We start from the raw sequence: 21,532 nt of genomic DNA, 5'->3' as shown, positions 1-21,532 counted from the left end.
GCCTGTCCAGCTAGCGAACATAAAAGTAAGTGTATTGAAAGCATTTGCGAGAATTTACATTGCCAACGAACGGAAATGTTTTCAGAATAAATAAATATACATAATATGTAAAAATTAGCTCCTCCCTCGACAGAGATCGATCATCTCGAAAACGAAAGCAGATCGCTTGCAATGGCCCAAAACCTAACATGATTATTTGGATTGGGTAGTGACTGAAGGAGTGGAATGGGTTTCGAGTTATTTATATATTATCCCCCCCCCCTTCCCGCAATGGAATATTTTATTTTCAAGAGGAAGGAGACGAAAAAGTGGGCGGCAATATAACTTTTCAGGATGTAGTCCGCCCTAAAACCCCACCGAAGAAGATCACCAATGCTAGTTGTTACTCTTATTTCTTACGATATGTGCAGGGACGGGAGCGCACATTTCGTATAAAGTTCCTTGTATTAGAGTACAATAAATCAACGTTTTGGGATTTTTTAGGAGTACGGATTCACATCTTTGATTTCACTTGGATCGTTTTCACTTTTGAACTTGTTTCTTTGTTTGTTTTTATCCAACCAACTTTCGCACTCGGTCTCCTTTCCTATCCCTCGCATTGGATTTGGCTCTCTGCATCTTGATACATTTTGAGAGGCACTTTTATAACTTTTATATCAAAACCTTTTACGAAAGCTAAATAGTTGCGGCGGAATTAAACTGTCGACGCACCTGGATATTCGACGCCATTTAGTGAATATTTCGCACATCAAACCTCAAAGGGTTAATTTGAAATCTGGTTGGGTCTGACCTACTTTTTTACAGATATTGGGTCTGTCAAGGCTTGCCTAGTCGCCATGGAGAGGCAGGACAGTCGCCAAGCAACATCCGATTACCCTCACCCATTTATACACAAACTGAAACTGACCAGGGCGCAGAGAATAAGGGTGAGTTGTTTTATTATGCTTGAGGAAATGTGGTAAGAGTTTATGTTGAAAAGAGGACCCATTTGAATGGTTTGTGCGTCTGCATGCATGTGCCTATTGTGGATTATCAGCTGTGCACGCATGTATATTCTGGATTCATTGTAACATGTAACAGCGTGCCAGGAACTCTGTAATACCAATATGTTTCAAGCAGACCACCATAGTCCCCGTGCCCAAGGACACTAAGATAACCTGCCTAAATGACTACCGATCCGTAGCACTGACGTCTGTAGCCATGATGTGCTTTGAAAGGCTGGTCATGGCTCACATCAACACCATTATCCCAGAAACCCTAGACCCACTCCAATTTGCATACCGCCCCAACAGATCCACAGATGATGCAATCTCTATTGCACTCCACACTGCCCTTTCCCACCTGGACAAGAGGAACACCTATGTGAGAATGCTATTCATTGACTACAGCTCAGCGTTCAACACCATAGTACCCTCAAAGCTCATCACTTAGCTAAGGATCCTGGGACTGAACACCTCCCTCTGCAACTGGATCCTGGACTTCCTGACGTGCCGCCCCCAGGTGGTAAGGGTAGGTAACAACACATCTGCCACGCTGATCCTCAACATGGGGCCCCTCAGGGGTGCGTGCTCAGTCCCCTCCTGTACTCCCTGTTCACCCATGACTGCACGGCCAGGCACGACTCCAACACCATCATTAAGTTTGCCGACGACACAACAGTGGTAGGCATGATCACCGACAACGATGAGACAGACTATAGGGAGGTCGGAGACCTGGCCGTGTGGTGCCAGGATAACAACCTCTCCCTCAACGTGACCAAGACAAAGGAGATGATTGTGGACTACAGGGGGAAAAAAGAGGACTGAGCACGCCCCCATTCTCATCGACGGGGCTGTAGTGGAACAGGTTGAGAGCTTCAAGTTCCTTGGTGTCCACATCATCAACAAACTATCATGGTCCAAACACACCAATATAGTCATGAAGAGGGCACAACAAAGCCTATTCCCCCTCAGGAGACTGAAAAGATTTGGCATGGGTCCTCAGATCCTCAAAAAGTTCTACAGCTGCACCATCGAGAGCATCCTGACTGGTTGCATCACCGCCTGGTATGGCAACTGCTCAGCCTCCGACCGCAAGGCACTACAGAGGGTAGTGCGTACGGCCCAGTGCATCACTGGGGCCAAGCTTCCTGCCATTCAGGACCTCTATACCAGGCAGTGTCAGAGGAAGTCCACCCTAGTCATAGACTGTTCTCTCTGCTACCGCACGGCAAGCGGTAACGGAGCGCCAAGTCTAGGTCCAAAAGGCTTCTCAACAGCTTCTACCCCCAAGCCATAAGACTCCTGAACAGCTAATCATGGCTACCCGGACTATTTACACCCCCACCCCATCTTTTTACGCTGCTGCTACTCTGTTAATTATTTATGCATAGTCACTTTAACTCTACCCACATGTACATATTACCTCAACTAGCCGGTGCCCCCACACATTGACTCTGCACCGGTACGCCCCTGTATATAGCCTCCCTACTGTTATTTTATTTTACTTCTGCTCTTTTTTTCCTCAACACTTTTTTGTTTTATTTTACTTTTGTATTAAAAAATAAATGCATTGTTGGTTAAGGGCTGTAAGTAAGCATTTCACGGTATGTTGTATTCGGCGCATGTGGCAAATAAAATTTGATTTGATACATTGTAGCCTTTGCCAGAATGTTTGCCTCTGTGCGTGGAATAAACATTATACATTGTAGCCTACCCAATTTAACATATATTAACATGTCCCTCTCCCTCCCATCCACAGGGCATGGTGTTGGGCACCATCCTCTTCCCCATACGAATCTTCCTGGTCGCCCTCTGCTTCCTGATGATGTGGCCTATCGCCCGGCTGCGTTCGGCCGGCTTGTCAGAGTTGGAACGCTCCCGGCCAGTAGTGGTGGGGTGGCGTTGGTGGCTGCTACATCCCATCATCCGGGTCCTGGGCCGGGCAGCGTTTTTCTTCCTGGGGTTCTTTTGGGTCCGGGTTAAAGGTCGTAGGGCGGGGCGTAAGGAGGCTCCCGTGCTGGCGGTGGCGCCTCACAGTAGCTTCCTGGATATGTTGGTGCTGACGGAAACCCAGCTACCTACAGTGGTGTCCCGATCGGAAAACCTAAAAATTCCCGTTATAGGGGGTGAGTGTGGGGGTAACTGGGAGTGGGACACATGCGCGTGCACACACACACAGTTGGCTAAGGTGGTGTCCAGATCGGAGAACCAGAGCCTTCCTGTGACTCTTGGTCAAAATTGCCCATAAAAGACACAGATCTAGTATCTGATTACTGTCCTCAAATGGTAACCTTAATATAATATAAGATAAAATGCCACACAGGGGGCAACATAATTCTACTCTGTTGGGGTGAGATGGCGAATGAGAGGAGGGGAGGAATTGAAGGTGAGGGATTGGATAATAGGGAGTATTGAGAAATTATGACGAACTCCTAAAACAAACTATTGCCTCACTTCTCCTGTATGTGTACTCCCGCTATCTTTTCCTGTCCTTCCTTCTTTCTCTCTTACTTTTTCCCTTTCCTATCTCTTCAGTAGCACAGGCCTTTAGTGGCCTTTGTGTCCTAATTAATATAGTAATCATTTTATTATGGTTATGTCACATTATAACAGCCTTGTATATGGTTTCTCTTTTCTCTCTTTCAGCCCTCCTGGAGTTTAACCAGTCAGTGATGGTAAATAGGAAGAATCCAGAGTCCAGGAAACAAGCTGTTGCGCAGATCAAAGAGAGGCTCACGTCCAATGGCTACTGGCCACAGGCAAGCAGTGGTCAAAGTTCATATTAGGCCAATGGGGATAACTGGTGTAACGTAGTAGCCTTGTCCGAGACATGTAAACCCAACTGTTCAAGGATTTCCTATTGGTCAAGGACTGGTTTTACTAACTCCCTTGCTTTCTCACTCCCCGTCTCTGTCATTGTCTCTGTTCATCAATCACTGTCTTTCTCTCCCTCTATTCCCCTCCCTCTCTCAGATGCTGATGTTCCCAGAAGGCACCACTACGAACGGCACCATTCTCATCAAGTTTAAACCTGGTGAGAACGTGACCTTGGTTCAAATACTATTTGAAATCTTTTAGCCTGCCTGGGGTGCAAGATTGTTTGCACTTTTGCGACTATTCTATTGGTTCCATTGTGCCAGGCAAGCTCAATCAAGCCCAGCTAAAGTAGTTAAAATCATTTCTAATAGTATTTGAACCCAGTATTGGGGAGAACATAAATAATCTCATGTCTTAAATCAACAAATAGTCACTTCTCCTGCTAAACCTAAAGGAATGGATGGCATGATGTGTTACATAGGGAGGGGAGAAAGAAGGGTGTGAGCTGACTGGTTTACTGTTCTCTCTCCCTTCTAGGTGCCTTCCTGGCTGGAGTCCCAGTCCAACCAGTTCTGCTGCACTACCCCAATAAACTGGTGAGTAGAGAGGGAAATTAAATAGAAAGTGAGTGGTGGAACAGGGGGATTGAACCACTGTCTACAGGAGCATATATGGTCTGGGATGACTGCACTACCACTAGACCAGCCCCATACAGAGTAGCTGATGGATTGGAATTGGGCCTGAGAGCACCCTTCCTAATAAGGACTACAATGTGTTCTGGTCGTGGGAAAATACCATGTTGTTTGGTTTCTAATCATAGATAGTTAATGTTTGTGGAACTCCCATGGCGCCACAGCATGCCTGTACGGGATGTGTTTTGAACTGAGTTAAATGTAGGCGATGCAATGTTCTGAACAGAATCAGGTGATGTACTGTCTGCACATGTGAGTAAAAAAAAAAATATTCCATGCTTATTTTTCTAGGATACTGTGCGCTGGACCCACAAGGGAACAACCTGGTAAGGCTCCATCTAAATGAAATATGATAATCAATCAACTTCATTATCAAATCTCCATTTAACATAAATAATATTGGAAACAAGTTTCTTCAATCTGATATTTCACTGATGGGTGTTGTTGTTCCCTCCAGGGTTGAGACACTGTGGCACACCTGCTCTCAGCTCTACACTAACGTTACTGTTGAGGTATAATAGTGTTCTGTTTTGAAATTGGCTGTCAGTATATATGTCCTCTTCTCTTATTGGCGATATTACCTGTCAGTATTAATATCCTGTACTCTGATTTGGTTACAGTATCTGCCAGTATACACCCCCTCTCAGGAAGAGAAGGATGACTCTAACCTTTATGCAGACAACATCCAGAAACTCATGGCCAAGTGAGTTTACACAGCATTTCTGCCTCTGTGTGTGTATCATCTTTGGGCTCACAGTCTTACTGAGCTGTGTGTTTGTTCTTGCGGTATGTGTGTTATTCTAACAGTACTGAGTTTACCTCTTTGATGCTTGTCAGGGCACTGGGTAGCCCAGCTAAAGACTATGGCTGTGTCCGAATACCTGTACTTGCGTTCTAAATAGTAGGCTTTTTGGGTATGCAAAAAAAAAAACTGTTTTATTGTATGTGACATTTCTCAAATTGAGTGTGCTTTAAATGCCAGGATGTCATACTAATTTCCACTTCATCTAGTAGAATCGCACATAGATGATGCATTCTCAGTAGGATGAGCCTAGTATGCTGATATTTGTTGTTTACTGCATTCGTTTTGACTAAATAGTATGTAGTACGATTAGTAAACTATATGCAGTTTAAGTAAGTAGTAGTCACTGCTTATGTGAACGAGAGATATATATATATATGTGTGTGTGTGTGTTCTAACAGTATCATCTATGTGTTTCAGGGCTCTGGGTATCCCAGCAACAGACCATGTGATGGGGCGTGTTCCTACCAGAATGCTAGGGGGGCTCTCCCTCCCCCTGGAACCCCCAGCCAGAGAAACCCTCTCATTGCTGCACAAAGACGGGTAAGAGACGTGTGTCACAGGAGGCTGGTGATGGTAGGACGGCACATAATAATGGCTGGAATGGAGTGAATTAATTGATATCAACCTATGTTTGATGTGTTTTATACTGTTAAGTATAATAATATAATAATATGCCATTTAGCAGACGCTTTTATCCAAAGCGACTTACAGTCATGCGTGCATACATTTTTTTGTGTATGGGTGGTCCCGGGGATCGAACCCACTACCTTGGCGTTACAAGCGCCGTGCTCTACCAGCTGAGCTACAGAGGACCACAGTACACTCGGTTCCAGCCATTACTATGAGCTGGTCTTCCCCATTTAAAGTGCAACCAGTCACCTGTGGTTTGTGTGCCTGTGTGTAGTCATACATATGTGCTCTATCTATGGTGTGTGTGTGTATGTAGAGTCATATATGCAATAACCATTTTGTATTACAGTATGAAAAAAAAAATGTATGCCAAATGTATGCACTCACTAACTGTAAGTCGCTCTGGATAAGAGCGTCTGCTAAATGACTTAAATGTATTAGAAAAGAAAATGTATAGAACTTGTTTTAGTTTTATTGTGTATCAATGTATGAAAACGTATGTATATGGTAATTTCCTTTTTTGCTTGTGTCACCTGTGTGGTTTACCTGTAGGAGTAGAATAAAGGGATTATGGGAAGATGGCGTTAGTTAGTGTTGAATTGGAACAGGTGTGACAGGCCTTAGAAGATTCTACAGAAAAACAGTTTTCAAATGTCTTAAATTGTCATATTTACAAAAAAATATTGAGTAATAAATATCTATCAACTCTCTCAAGTCATTAATGGGAATACACGTTGGAACCGTGCATGCAAAGCATCTATAGAAATGGCTACTTTAGAAACTAGGAACCGAAGCCATTACAATATATACATACAGGTAACTGCCAAAATAAAGGAAACACCAATATAAAGTGTGTTAATAGGGCGTTGGGACACCATGAGCCAAAACAGCTTCAAATAAACTTTGCATAGATTCTACAAGTGTCTGGAACTCTATTGGAGGGATGCGACGCCATTCTTCCACGATAAATTTAATCCTTTGGTGTTTTTTTGATGATGGTGGAAAACGCTGTCTCAGGCGCCGCTCCAGAATCTCTCATAAGTGTTCAATTGGGTTGAGATCTGGTGACTGAGACGGCCATGACATGTGGTTTACACAGTTTTCATACTCATCAAACCTTTCAGTGACTTCTTGTGGATGGTGGCATAGCCATGGTAGCCAAAAGAATGGCCTGCCCAGCATTTTTATACATGTCCCTAAGCATGATGGGATGTTAATTACTTTGTATCCCTCATTGACTCCGATGTTTCCATAATTTTGTCAGTTATCTGTATACAGTGCATTCGGAAAGTATTCAGACCCCTCGACTTTTTCCACATTTTGTTACTTTACAGCCTAATTCTAAAATGGATTAGAAGATTTTTTCCCCCTCAATCTACATACAATACCCCATAATGACAAAGCGAAAACAGGTTTTTAGAAATTTTAGCAAATGTATTACAAATAAAAAACAACTTATTTACATAAGTATTCAGACCCTTTGTGAGACTCAAAATTGAGCTCAGGGGCATCCTGTTTCCATTGATCATCCTTGAGATGTTTCTCAACTTGGAGTCCACCTGTGGTAAATTCAATTTATTGAACATGATTTGGAAAGGCACACAACTGTCTATATAAGGTTGACAGTGCATGTCAGAGCAAAAACCAAGCCATGAGGTCGAAGGAATTGTCCGTAGAGCTCCGAGACAGGATTGTGTCGAGGCACAGATCTGGGGAAGGGTACCAAAACATTTCTGTAGCATTGAAAGTCCCCAAGAACACAGTGGCCTCCATCATTCTTAAATGGAAGAAGTTTGGAACCACCAAGACTCTTCCTAGAGCTGGCCGCCTGGCCAAACGGGGGAGAAGGGTCTTGGTCAGGGAGGTGACCAAGAACCCGATGGTCACTCTGACAGAGCTCTAGAGTTCCTCTGTGGAGAAAGGAGAACCTTCCAGAAGGACAGCCATCTCTGCAGCACTCCACCAATCAGGCCTTTATGGTAGAGTGGCCAGACGGAAGCCACTCCTCAGTAAAAGGCACATGACAGCCCGCTTAGAGTTTGCCAAAAGGCACCTAAAGACTCTGACCATGAGAAACGAGATTCTCTGGTCTGATGAAACCAAGATTGAACTCTTTGGCCTGAATGCCAAGCGTCATGTCTGGAGGAAACCTGGAAACATCCCTACGGTGAAGCGTGGTGGCAGCATCATGCTGTGGGGATGTTTTTCAGCGGCAGGGACTGGGAGACTAGTCAGGATCGAGGCAAAGATGAACGGAGCAAAATACAGAGAGATCCTTGATGAAAACCTGCTCCAGAGTGCTCAGGACTTCAGACTGGGGCGTAGGTTCACCTTCCAACAGGACAACGACCCTAAGCACACAGCCAAGACAACACAGGAGTGGCTTCAGGACAAGTCTCTGAATGCCCTTGAGTGGCCCAGCCAGAGCCCGGACTTGAACCCGATCGAACATCTCTGGAGAGACCTGAAAATAGCTGTGCAGCAACGCTCCCCATCCAACCTGACAGAGCTTGACAGGATCTGCAGAGAATAATGGAGGAAACTCCCCAAATACAGGTGTGCCAAACTTGTAGCGTCATACCCAAGAAGACTTGAGGCTGTAATTGCTGCCGAGGGTGCTTCAACAAAGTACTGAGTAAAGGATTATGTAAATGTGATATTTCTAAAAACCTGTTTTTGCTTTGTCATTATGGGGTATTGTGTGAAGATTGATGGGGGAATAAACAATTTAATCATTTTTAGAATAAGGCTGTAACCTAACAAAATGTGGAAAAAGTCAATGGGTCTGAATATTTTCTGAAGGTTATTTACCTATGGCTTTGGTGTTTTGATCGTAACTTCTTGTATGCAATACTTCTTAAATTATCATCTAGAAACCTCCTGGTAACCTCTCTCATTTCTCTCCCCTTCCATATTTGTCTCTCTTTCCATCCTCAGCCTCAGAGAGTCAGAGGTTAAGGTGGCACTAACTCAGATGATTGACCGGTGTCAGTCAGAACTGGGTTCGAGTGCTGTTGTGGATGAGCTGGTCCCTCTTATGGGACTGACTGACAGACAGACTGCTGCTAAGATCTGTGGTCTCTACTCTGAGGTAAAGTACTCCGAGGTAAACTACTCCAAGGTATAATTGTCCACCAGCGTCAAGTGTGTGCTGTACATTTGAGTATTTATTGGTGTTGTGTGTACTTTGTTTCTGTGTTGTTTGTGTAACAGTGACCTCGTTTACATACGCACAGTATTCCGGATAGTAGCTCATATTCCGCGTAGGGTCTTATTCGGGATAAGCTGTTTACATGCACCTTTTGATATCCCGCTTTTCATTTTCTTAATTAAAACCGGTCAAACTGACGACATTGGACATTTTGCACAGGACTAATCTTGCCACTGTTTTGGAGTTATTGCGTTTTCTCCCAGTCCCTAAACGAAACGAACAATATTAAAGGTGCTAAGTAGATGAATGCATTCATTCTATCGATGTAAGACCATATTCTGGTGAGCACTACTTTATTTAGTATTCTAGAGCAACAAGTTATGACAGAAGAGAAGCTGCATATATCTAACTATAGTTGACAAACAAATGTCCAAAATCATAATATGACCTACCAAATATCGGAATTTATAAGCAGAAACTTTAAAGTACCAAGTATGCTATACGGTCCAGGACGGAATATCAGCAAAATGAATTATAATGGAACTATTATGGTGGATCAAACTGTGCAACTAGCCTACTTTTTGAAGTGTTTTGTTTGACAATCAGATGAGAACATCATCACACAACACCATAGACTGCACAATACCCATGAAATGCGCAACTGAGCCTGCATAGACCGCGAAAAAAAAGAACAGTAAACGGAATAAGATGTTTACATGCCACAGTATCCCATCTAAGATCCGCATAACCCAGGCATCTTATCCTGGTTTCACATAACCATGATACAAGCTTTTTCGGGTTATTGTAAACGGGATATGATGTTTATATGCGCAACTCAAAAACAGAATACTTGAGTATCCCGAATAATAACGGGATATTGGTGTGCATGTAAACGTCGTCAGTGTGTGTGCGTTGCGTTGCAGGATGACAAGGTGGATCTCAGACAGCTCTATCTAAGTGTGGCTGCTGTCTCCAGCCTTCTGGACTTCAAGTCTCTCCTTCACATCGCCTTCACTGTAAGTACCTTTCCCAGTGTTTGTTTGTGTGTGTGTGTGTACGTGGAGAATAGATTCATAACCCCTGTGTTAATGTTTAGAGTACATGTAAAACCTGGTACGAAGTTAGACATTTCAACCTGTAAAGTGTGTGTGTACGTAGCCTGGGTCCCAGATCTGTTTGTGCGCTTGTCAACTCCAACATGTTTGGCATGACCATTCCATAAGGAGTTGGCAAGAGAGCAGAAACAGACTGGTACCCAAGCGGTATATACAGTATAAAGAGGACGCTTTAACCTATAAAATTTACATATACAGTATATTTTACATGTGCTGTATTTATACAGTGCATTCTGAAAGTATTCAGACCCCTTCACTTTTCCCACATTTTGTACGTTACAGCCTTATTCTAAAATGGATTAAATAAATAAAAATCCTCATCAATCTGCACACAATACACCATAATGACAAAGCGAAAACAGGTTTTTAGAATTGTTTGCAAATGTATTAAAAATAAAAAACCGATACCTTATTCAGACCCTTTGCTATGAGACTTGAAATTGAGCTCAGGTGCATCCTGTTTCCATTGATAATCCTTGAGATATTTCTACAAATTGATTGGAGTCCACCTGTGGTAAATTCAATAGATTGGACATGATTTGGAAAGAAGTTTGGAATCACCAAGACTCTTCCTAGTGCTGGCCGCCCTGCCAAACTGAGCAATCGGGGGAGAAGGGCCTTGGTCAGGGAAGTGACCAAGAACCCGATGGTCACTCTGACAGAGTTCCTCTGTGGAGATGGGAGAACCTTCCAGAAGGACAACCATCTCTGCAGCACTCCACCAATCAGGCCTTTATGGTGGAGTGGCCTGACGGAAGCCATAAAAGGCACATAACAGCTCGCTTGGAGTTTGCCAAAAGGCACCTAATGGACTCTGACCATGAGAATCAAGATTCTCTGGTCTGATGAATCCAAGATTGAACTCTGAATGCCAAGCGTCACGTCTAGGGCTGTTGTGGTGACCCTATTACCGCCACACCGGCGGTCACGAGTCATGAAGGCAGTCAAATTCCACGTGACTGTTTAGTCAAGGTAAATAGGCTTCTCCAAGCTCTGATGCTGGTGATTGTCATTAGTAGCCTACCAAACTTGCTAACTGCCTGGTACTCAGCATTCTATTGTCCCTCTAATCCCTCTGACCCCAATGCAAATGTTTTTCGAAAATCTAATCAAACACTTCATGAGAGCTCATGAGCTCATGTTGCGCAATGTTTTTAAAGCCTGCGCAAAAAACAAAGCAGAGCTCATGCCTTTCATTTACATTTTTACATTTTAGTCATTTAGCAGACGCTCTTATCCAGAGCGACGTACAGGAGCAATTAGGGTTAAGTGCCTTGCCCAAGGGCATATTGACAGATTTTTCACCTAGTTGGCTCGGGGATTAGAATCAGCGACCTTTCGGTTACTGGCACAACGCTCTTAACCACTAAGCTACCTGCCGCATGGATTTTTTTAGGGTGCATTATGGCCACACAAAGGGGATGCCGCCGTGAGATTCTAGGCATTATCAAGTGCTTGTCAAATTGTGAATGAGTGACTGATGTAAGCCTGCGCAAAAAACAAAGCAGAGCTCATGCCTTTCAAGCGACTTTTGTCAAATCATCATTAGTCGCATCATGCAGCCTTACAATGTATTAAAAATCTAAACATATAGCCCAACGTTTGTAGAACAACTAAAGTTACATTAATAACTCTAAATTAAGCATACAGGAATACCTATTTCTTTGTTAACCGCTCAACATAGAATAGCCGCATGTGCGCACTCCCTCAAATCGTTTGGAGAAAATATACTTTCAATTTTTTTACTCTTTGTTCAATTGTGTTCTTCATACTATAAAATAATGCCATGGAATTCTAAGCAAATCTTGTCTGCTAAATGAACTAGAGTAGATGTGATATTTCAGTTTATTTTTAATAAAATTGAAAACTTATAACCTGCTTTGTCATTATGGGGTATTGTGTGTGTAGATTGATGAGGAAAAAACTAACAATTTAATCCATTTTAGAATAAGGCTGTAATGTAACAAAATGTGGAAAACGTCAAGGGGTCTGAATACTTTCCGAATGCACTGTATATGTATGTACTGTATTTTCTAAATGGCATATTTTAAACTGTATATTAACTATGTTTTATATAAAGTGTATGTATATATTTTACAAACCGTATATTAACTTTATATACTGACATAAACTGTATATTTTTAACCCAGTATAACTATCTGCTGTGTGTGTCTGCAGCTGTATGACACAGAGGGTAGTGGCAGTCTGACTGCAGTGGATGTGTCTAACCTGATGGGGGCGCTAGTGGGGAGTCCTCAGTACCACACAGAGGAGCTGTACTCAGAACTGTCCAGGAGAGGCGCGCCCACTGAACGCAAGACACCAATCTATATTAATCTAATTTAAATGAATGAACAACTTGATGAATCTAATAAACGTATCTTTATTTTTTGGGGCCCATCTACCACCAGCCCTCTTAGGAGGACAAAAATAACTAATTTTGTTACATGTGTATATTCTACACATTATTTACATGGCATGTTTTTTACACAGCAAAAATAGTTATTTGATACATATTACATCTGGATAGAGGGTACTTAAACACATCCGGTATACATTATATAAAGTGTTTTCAGTCATAACTATTATAGATCATGGGCTACATTCAGCCCGTCCCAACTTACCTTGATCATTAGTGGTGTATTATTAAACTTATTTTTGCCTTTTGTGGCTGTTGAGCAGAAACCAAGTCTGTGATCATGTGACACCAGTAGTTTCAAAGAAGAGCGATCTGGCTCTTTCTCAATCTTTCCTCGATTCCCCCGCATCCTCTCTCCTTGCCTCCTTCTCAAAACCCATTGGAGAAGGTCAGAGGGGAGGGACCGTGGACCTTTTCCAATACAGTTGAGGCAGCAAGGAGATAGGTAGCGAGGACTGAAGGAAAGACAAGTTGAGAGAGCCCCAGTCTTGTCAATAACCCTAATGCTATGTTGTTGTATCTCTACAGAGGACCTGTTCAGAGTGCTGACCACCCATCCCACCTATCAGAAGCTGATCAGCGAGTACCTCGCATCTGAGGGGGCAGAGTCTACAACGCCATCGACTCCTCTGATCAATGGGAAGGTTGCAAACAATAATGAAGGATTGCCTAGCGACAACAGATCGGCCTTGCTTTCTAAAACAGCTGATAACAGCTCTGCTCTACCCAACAAGAAGGATGACTAAGTGAAGGAACTCTGAAGCATAGTAATTAAATTCCTAGAACAGACTGGGCAGTCAAATTGCTGTGGTCTATGTCCCTTCTAGGAATTGTATTTATATACTCTGAAGGCTAGTCTGTCGCTGGCTACGTCTCCAATGACACCCAATTGACTTTAATGGCGATTCCCCTTCTAGGAATTCTATTTCTATGGGGCTTATACTGTTTTGAGAAATAGAGAGAACCTGCACAAAGCAGCTCTACAGTATACAGTAAGCCCCATAGATGTCAAAGGGAATATGTCATGACTAGTTAAATGCGTCTCAGATGGGTTATATATTGTCTCGAAGACATTGTTTACAATGTACATAGCTAGCTATGATTATGTCACAGTTCTCTGAATCTGTTCATCAAGATGCTGTGAAAATAGTATCACGATAGTTATTTATAAATGTAATGTTTTAATAAAATTAAGAGTTCTTGTATTTTGTACTGCTTGAAAGAGATGTGGTATGTGAATAATTTGTATTGTTTAAAGAACAAAAAAAAAAAATATATATATATATATATAAACCAAATGTAAATGACTATTCTCAGGATTTTGTATTGTATTTTACATAAGCCTACACCTGTAGAAATCCACTTTTCCGAGCTGAAAGACGATGGTCTGAGTTTACCTATGGTGTTGCACAACAATTCATGTGAACAACAGGCTCAAAGTCCTCTCTCTAACCTTTACCCTTCTTTCTCTGACTTATCATAGGACGAGGCTTTTCTGTCCTCTGCTTAATCCCCTTTCTCTTTTTTGCTAGGTTTGCTGTTTTCGACAATTCCTTTTTCCCCCTTCTCTGCAGCTTTGCTATTCCTCTTTACTCTCATCATGGGACTTGGCTTTTCTGTCTTATCCTTTGCCTCGACCCGTTGTTTCACCGTTGTTCTGTCTGTCTCTGTTTTCTTTGTCCTTGTTGAGGCTCTTTCAGTATCACCTTCAGTTTTATCAATGTTAATATTAGGAGCAGTAGTAGCCTCTGCTCGTCTCTCGTCCTTTTGACTTTCTCTTTCTCTGTTTTCTCTTCCATCTTGTATTTGGTTGCTATCACTTTCTCCACTTCTATAACTGGCTACTTCACCTTTTTTCCTATATCTGTTTCCTTTACTCCCTATTTTTCATTTTCTATCCCTTCTGTGTTAACTAGATCTTCCCTACATCTTCCCTCTTTCTGATGTCTATTTGATAACCTCTTGCTGCATCTGCTTGGATTTGCATTTTATGTCTCCCAAGTCTTTCAGCGATCTCTTTCCTCAAGTCTCCCTTCATCTTCTTTCGCTGTTTTTCTTCTATCTGCATCTGTTGATCAGTTTGGGTGGTCTCTACCTCCGACTCAGTCCCTCCTTCCGTTTCACTCTTTCTGCTTTATCTCTGTGCCTCTCTCCCTCTCAACCTCCTCTCTGGTCTCCATCCCATTCTCTCTCTCTCTACATCACTGTCCATCCCTCCCTTGATGGCACCCAAAACTCTCTCCTGCTGTCTTCTATGGGACGTGGAGGTGAGGGAGTGCTCCACCTCAACCTGGCCCAGGGAGAGGAGGGTGTGTGCGGAAGAGATGGTGGTAGTCTCCCTTGTGCTGTCCCTGGGCATGTATGACTAGAGCTGGTTGTTGTTGAGCCCTGGAACATCCAGACAGGGGGAGTGTAGTGGAATCTTACCAGCCAGAGTGAGGTTGGGTCAGCCCTGGTATGGGAGTCTGACTGTTGGACACAGTCATTCACATTCGCACCTTCTATATGCTGGTTCTATGTTTACTCCATTCTAGAATATGCTTCTTCTACAGTCTCACTGACACACTGACTGAATCTGTGCCAGTTGTGAATGGCAGTGGACTCTCTACCTGAGTAATGATAGGGACTGTACTGAGGTCAGCAAAATCTTTCACACACCAGTCAGTAGTAGGAGAGTCTGGCCACAGTGTATTGTCACTATCTGACCTAACACACTCGGTAATACAAGGCGCTTCAGTAGCCGTGTCTGATCATGCCTGTCAGCTTTTCTTTGACACTGTCAGTTGCTTCAATACTGGCACTCAGACTGTCAGTTGCGTGAGTGTTGGCATTGTCTGGTGGACTTGTTTCAGCAACATTTGTCACCTTTTGATCGGTACTCTCTGATACTTCAACACTGAAACTGTCCAGTCCTGAAGCTTGAGAACTGATGATTCTGTCCAATGCTTCAGCATTGATATTGTCAGTGTTGGACCCGTTTGATGATTTAGAGTTTTGCAGTTCTCCCTCATCAGCTTGCCTCCACTATCCTCCCACTCCCAACTTCTCCAGGACTCTCCTCCAGCTGATGCCTATGCTCCAGACTCTCTTCCCGGATTTGGGAGAGCTGAAAGGGGCGAGGGTACTGGGGGTTCCAATTCAGATGGCCCTCGTCATCTTTCTCCAGGGGCGTTGAGGCGAAAGAGTGGACATGGGCAGCCATGTCTAGGAGCCTCAGGTTAGGGGAGCGGGACGGCGGGGTTGTCCGTCAACATCCTCCTGCCCCCGTGATTGGATGTCAGAGGGAAAGGGGGTGGGGGATGTCATCAGTGGGCGTGTCTAGACTGGAGACGGAAGGGGAAAGGGTATGTCTGGATGGAGGGAAGTACTATTCCTTCATTTTCTTTTCCACCCTCCTCCTCTTTCTCCAGGTCATCCTGTTTCGGCACATCTCCCACCTGCACCGTGGTGGAGTCATCCGATTCCTCTCCTTCTTCACTCAATATTCCCTCCATCACACCATCAACTAACAGTCCGGCCATCCTGAGTCACAAAGTTCTGTATGAACACTGGAGGCCCATGGCCAGGTGCATTGTGGTTATCGTAGTTTGAAGTTGAATGGCTTGTATGAGGAATACTGGTGGACATAGACATGCAGTGCCTCTCGAACTGTAAGTCATATGATGTCATAGGTGAGCTCAGAGCTTCTCCATGTTCCGTGAGTGACGGGGCCTGTTGTTGTGCAGAACAGCCTTCAGATGCAGTGTGGTGCTGACACTGGCAGGTATGTCTGGTGCTCCTGATCCACCTGGTAAGAAAGAAATAAGGAGAGAGCACAATAATGAAGTAGGAGGAGGCTGGTGATGGTAGGACGGCACATAATGGCTGGAATGGAGTGAATTAATTGATATCAAACTATGTTTGATGTGTTTTATACTGTTAAGTGCACTCGGTTCCGGCCATTACTATGAGCTGGTCTTCCCCAATTAAAGTGCAACCAGTCACCTGTGGTTTGTGTGCCTGTGTGTAGTCATACATATGTGCTCTATCTATGGTGTGTGTGTGTATGTAGAGTCATAAATGCAATAACCATTTTGTAGTACAGTATGAAAAAAAACCAAATGTATGCACTCACTAACTGTAAGTCGCTCTGGATAAGAGCGTCTGCTAAATGACTTAAATGTATTAGAAAAGAAAATGTATAGAACTTGTTTTTGTTTTATTGTGTATCAATGTATGAAAACGTATGTATATGGTAATTTCCTTTTTTGCTTGTGACACCTGGTGGTCACCTGTGTGGTTTACCTGTAGGAGTAGAATAAAGGGATTATGGGAAGATGGCGTTAGTTAGTGTTGAATTGGAACAGGTGTGACAGTCCTTAGAAGATTCTACAGAAAAACAGTTTTCAAATGTCTTAAATTGTCATATTTACAAAAGAATATTGAGTAATAAATATCTATCAACTGTGTGTATGTAGAGTCATATATGCAATAACCATTTTGTAGTACAGTATGGAAAAAAAAAAAAAATGTATGCACTCACTAACTGTAATTCGCTCTGGATAAGAGCGTCTGCTAAATGACTAAAATGTAAATGTAAAGCAGTGCTGTAGGCTACTTTTATTTATAAAGAGAGAATGAGAGGCTGAGAGAGAGAGGAGAGAGCGAGCCAGAGATGGAAATAAGGTTGTAATATCTGTGTCTGTGCCTCTTCCTTTGCAAGAATGTCAATAGTGTCAGGGTCTGAGGAGAGGACGGTACTGCAAATCCAGCACGGCCCCAACCTGAGACAGTATTATCAAAACCGCTATCCCCAACTATCACTGCTGCTGCAAATAGTAACAAAAGAATACTATAAAACTAAGGTGACAAAGTCCTCCACAGAACATTCATGTGATTCGTGTAAGAAAAAAAGAAAAAGAAAGTCAACTCCTTTGTTGTTACCTTAGTGACAAACTCCTGACGACACAGTTCATTCAGCTACTCTGTGAACGAGCCTTCCCCGTCTCCTCCTCTTCCTCATCCTTCTTCTCATCCACATCTTTCTCTTAAATTCTGACCTCTAACCTCTCCCTGACCTCGGCGGAGTCAAGGAGGGCTCCATGGCTGCCGTGCACTCCCCGAGCGCACATTCCTCCAGAACTTTGAGGGAAGTAGCCAAATTGTTTGCCTTCATTTCACTTTTCTACATGGACATGCCAACTCAATAAAGGCTTTTAACGGCAACTACCTGGTAAGAGTGCCTAGGGGGATAGTCTTATCTATATCCTACAAATGTAGCCTCCAATTTTTCGTCAATACCGTGACATCTACTTTCCCCAGTCAGCCACCGCGGGGCACTCTAGGTCCACTGCCATTCAGTGACCCTCAGGGTTTGGTCTTTGGCTTGGTTAGCTATGGTGGTGCTTTTGGTATCTGTCTCTTTGGCTGACGTGGTGGCCCTGCTCCTACGTGTGTGTGTGAGTGTGAGAGAGAGAGAGAGAATTGTGTCAATGAGAAATGACTGAATTGTGTGAATAAGAAGTGACCTCTCGGTAGTAAGCATGCAGAAATCCTGACCTTTCAACTCAGTCTGGGCTCTGCTCTGACCTGTCCCTGATGGTGACCTTTGTCCTTTGCTTAACTGTTACCTCAAACTTAAAGAATATAGGGTGGAACACACACACATGGCAAATCTCAAATGACACCCTATTCCGGCCACATAGTTCTAGCTATATGGGTGAAAGTTTATGAAACACAACCATAAACTGAACATCAATTACCAGTTTGTACAAAGGATATTCCTCATATAGTGCACTACTTTTGACCAGAGCCCTATGGGCCTTGGTCAAATGTAGTGCACTATATGGGGGATTCGGGAATAGGGTGCCATTGGTGATGCAGGTATGACATTTAGAACCACTAATAACATCACTGTTCTGACAAGGTATGTGAAAAGTGTGTAATCTCGTTTTATTCAGAGTTACTGAAGCAATGCAAATGGGTATTAACATGTAAAAGGACCCATGAGCACAAACGTGACATTCATAGGGGCATGTCAAATTGGATCTCAAATGAAAGCTAAGAGTCTATAATTTTGAGAAATTAAGGCATATATACTGTACATTTTCTACAATTTTCCACACTAAAATGTAGGAATAAGCAAAAGCTTTGATTTCTGGTCAAACAGATGGAAATATGGGTCTTTGACAACATCTACCAGACAAAGTCTTAAAAGGTATTAGAAATACGGCAAAACACAATAATGATGAAGTAATGTCCCCTGCCAACTAATATCAACACTTATAAATGTATTTAGTTTTGGAGAAATGATTTGCCTTCTGTAAGTTTAAGAAACTAGTTGTGTTTTTGCTGACATCAAGTTTGTTTATAAATTATTAAGTGATAAAAATTCCTAATTCTGTTACCAAATCGAATGACTGCAATTGAATTGGCTACAATGGGAAATCACAGTAGTCACAAACCACAGTTGGGTCAGACACCTGCTACTGTCTGTCCTCCCTTCCACTAGCATACTGTTATGTTCAGCTCATAACTGTTTTCTTTCTGTTGTCTAGTGGTCAAAGCAAGAGTGTAAAAACAGTCCGGACAACCCCTCCCTCTCCCTCTCTCTCCAGTTAATGGCATCTCTCACGGCTCTTAATGACACCTACCACTTACCCTCTTTCCATTTACTGTAACAAGCATCCTCACCCACTGAGCACCGACCAACTGACACGGGACGTCCTTAGACGTTGAAAAGTAGTGGAAATTTGGTCAGTCTGTCCTGGCCGGACCAAATCTGAACCATTTATAGACATCTATGTTTCACAAGTTTGGACACCACAGTACAGTAGCGCACAGTAGAGAACAGTACAGTAAAGAAAAGTTGAGTATAGTACAGTTCAGTACTGTACAGTACAGCACACTACACTAGAGTACAGTATAATGTACTGTATTGAAAATACTGTATCTACTTTACTGTACTCTACTGAACTACTATACTGTACTGAACTCTAATGTACTGTGCTGTACTGTCCAAACTTGTGAAACATAGACGTCTATGATTGGTTCAGATTTGGTCTGGTCCGGACCAACTAAATGTGGTCTTGTTTGGGGGCGTAGCTTATTAGAATAATAGCCAAATATGCAAAGGAGGAATTGAATATTTCTACTTTTGTGTACCTAAACAGGATACATTACCATGAAGAGAATGACTTTAATATCCATAATAATATATTTTTGTATGGTACAGATCAGGGACCCATGATGTACTTCCGTTACCGGAATTCTGTTACTGGATGTAAATCCACCTCACTAACTTAAGTTCAATAACCAAAATAGATTTTTTTCAAAGTCAAGGTGTCATGACATAGCTAAATCAAATCAAATCCAATTGTATTTGTCACATGCACCGAATACAACAGGTGTAGACCTTACAGTGAAATGCTTACTTACAAGCCCTTAACCATCAATGCAGTTTTAAGAAAGAATACCTAAAAAAAGAAAATAATTAAAGAGCAGCAGTAAAATAACAATAGCGAGGCTATATACAGGGGGTACCGGTACAGAGTCAATGTGCGGGGGCACCGGTTAGTCGAGGTAATTGGGGTAATATGTACATGTAGGTAGAGTTATTAAAGTGACTATGCATAGATAATAAACAGAGAGTAGCAGCAGCGTAAAAGAGGGGTGGGGGGCAATGCAAATAGTCTAGGTAGCCATTTGATTAGATGTTCAGGAGTCTAATGGCTTGGGGGTTGAAGCTGTTTAGAAGCCTCTTGGACCTAGACTTGGTGCTCCGGTACCGCTTGCCGTGTGGTAGCAGAGAGAACAGTCTATGACTAGGGTGGTTGGAGTCTTTGACAATTTTCAGGGCCTTCCTCTGACACCGCCTGGTATAGAGGTCCTGGATGGTAGGAAGCTTGGCCCCAGTGATGTACTGGGCCGTACTACCCTCTGTAGTGCCTTGCGGTCGGAGGCCGAGTAGTTGCCATTACAGGCAGTGATGCAACCAGTCAGGATGCTCTCGATGGTGCAGCTGTAGAACCTTTTGAGGCTCTGAGGACCCATGCCAAATCTTTTCAGTCTCCTTAGGGGGAATAGGTTTGTCGTGCCCTCTTCATGACTGTCTTGGTGTGCTTGGACCATGTTAGTTTGTTGGTGATGTGGACACCAAGGAACTTGAAGATCTCAACCTGCTCCACTACAGCCCTGTCGATGAGAATGGGGGCGTGCTCGGTCCTCTTCTTTTTCCTGTAGTCCACAATCATCTCCTTTGTCTTGATCACGTTGAGGGAGAAGTTGTTGTCCTGGCACCACACGGCTAAAACCCAATTATTTCTGCAGACATATTTGAATCTTAATTCAGAGCAGATATTTAAGAGTTTTTAGAAAACGTGGTCACATAAAAAACTGAGGGAGATTTTACCCAAATTCTGTTACCAAACTTCCCATCTGCACAGTTCTTCTAGTAAATGTTCAGTGAAAGTTGTTAAAATGTGTCCTTGTGAATAGAGTTGTATGGTTTGTTAAAGCTAGAAAATCCTTAATGAATAAATAACAAAGCGGTTCATCCCACCTCAGTTTCTGTAACCACTCTCAAATTCATAGACAGAGCTATGGATGCAAGGACTTACCATCCATGATATCAACATTATACTGCAGTTTTAACCATGTTTTGAGGCTATGCATTGTTTGTTTACATTTACATTGTTTACAAACATTGGAGTAAAACAATATTTTTGGGTTCTGATGGGGTACGACAGTTGAATTAAGCTCATGAGGCATTTATAAGTTATATTCATCAATAATCAATGGGTAAATATAATTAATTTACAAGTCCAAAAATGGACATAGCAATTTAGGATTCTAGCTTTAAACTTTGAAATTAATGTTTTTTGTTGTCCTGGGGGAGATCTATATCTAGAAGTGGGCAGCTTGGGATAAGGTTTGAGTGACAGAT

The 21,532-nt window shown here is 42.7% G+C and overlaps 1 protein-coding gene across 1 annotated transcript; it reads left to right on the top strand.

Moving 5' to 3' along the window:
• Positions 1-235: 235 nt before the first annotated feature.
• LOC121571327 (lysophospholipid acyltransferase LPCAT4) lies at positions 236-13,814 on the top strand. Its single transcript, XM_041882730.2, has 13 exons — positions 236-926; positions 2,740-3,106; positions 3,627-3,739; positions 3,954-4,014; positions 4,335-4,393; positions 4,781-4,815; positions 4,947-5,001; positions 5,110-5,192; positions 5,712-5,834; positions 8,862-9,015; positions 9,999-10,091; positions 12,369-12,504; positions 13,138-13,814. The coding sequence occupies exons 1-13, from the start codon at positions 837-839 to the stop codon at positions 13,353-13,355; spliced, it is 1,587 nt and encodes a 528-aa protein (XP_041738664.1). The 5' UTR covers positions 236-836; the 3' UTR covers positions 13,356-13,814.
• Positions 13,815-21,532: the final 7,718 nt, after the last annotated feature.

Source organism: Coregonus clupeaformis, chromosome 8 (assembly GCF_020615455.1).
Source record: "Coregonus clupeaformis isolate EN_2021a chromosome 8, ASM2061545v1, whole genome shotgun sequence".
In the NCBI taxonomy this organism is placed as follows: Eukaryota; Metazoa; Chordata; class Actinopteri; order Salmoniformes; family Salmonidae; genus Coregonus; species Coregonus clupeaformis.
Note: the sequence above shows the minus strand (reverse complement) of the source record. Positions and strands in the feature narration are given on the sequence as shown.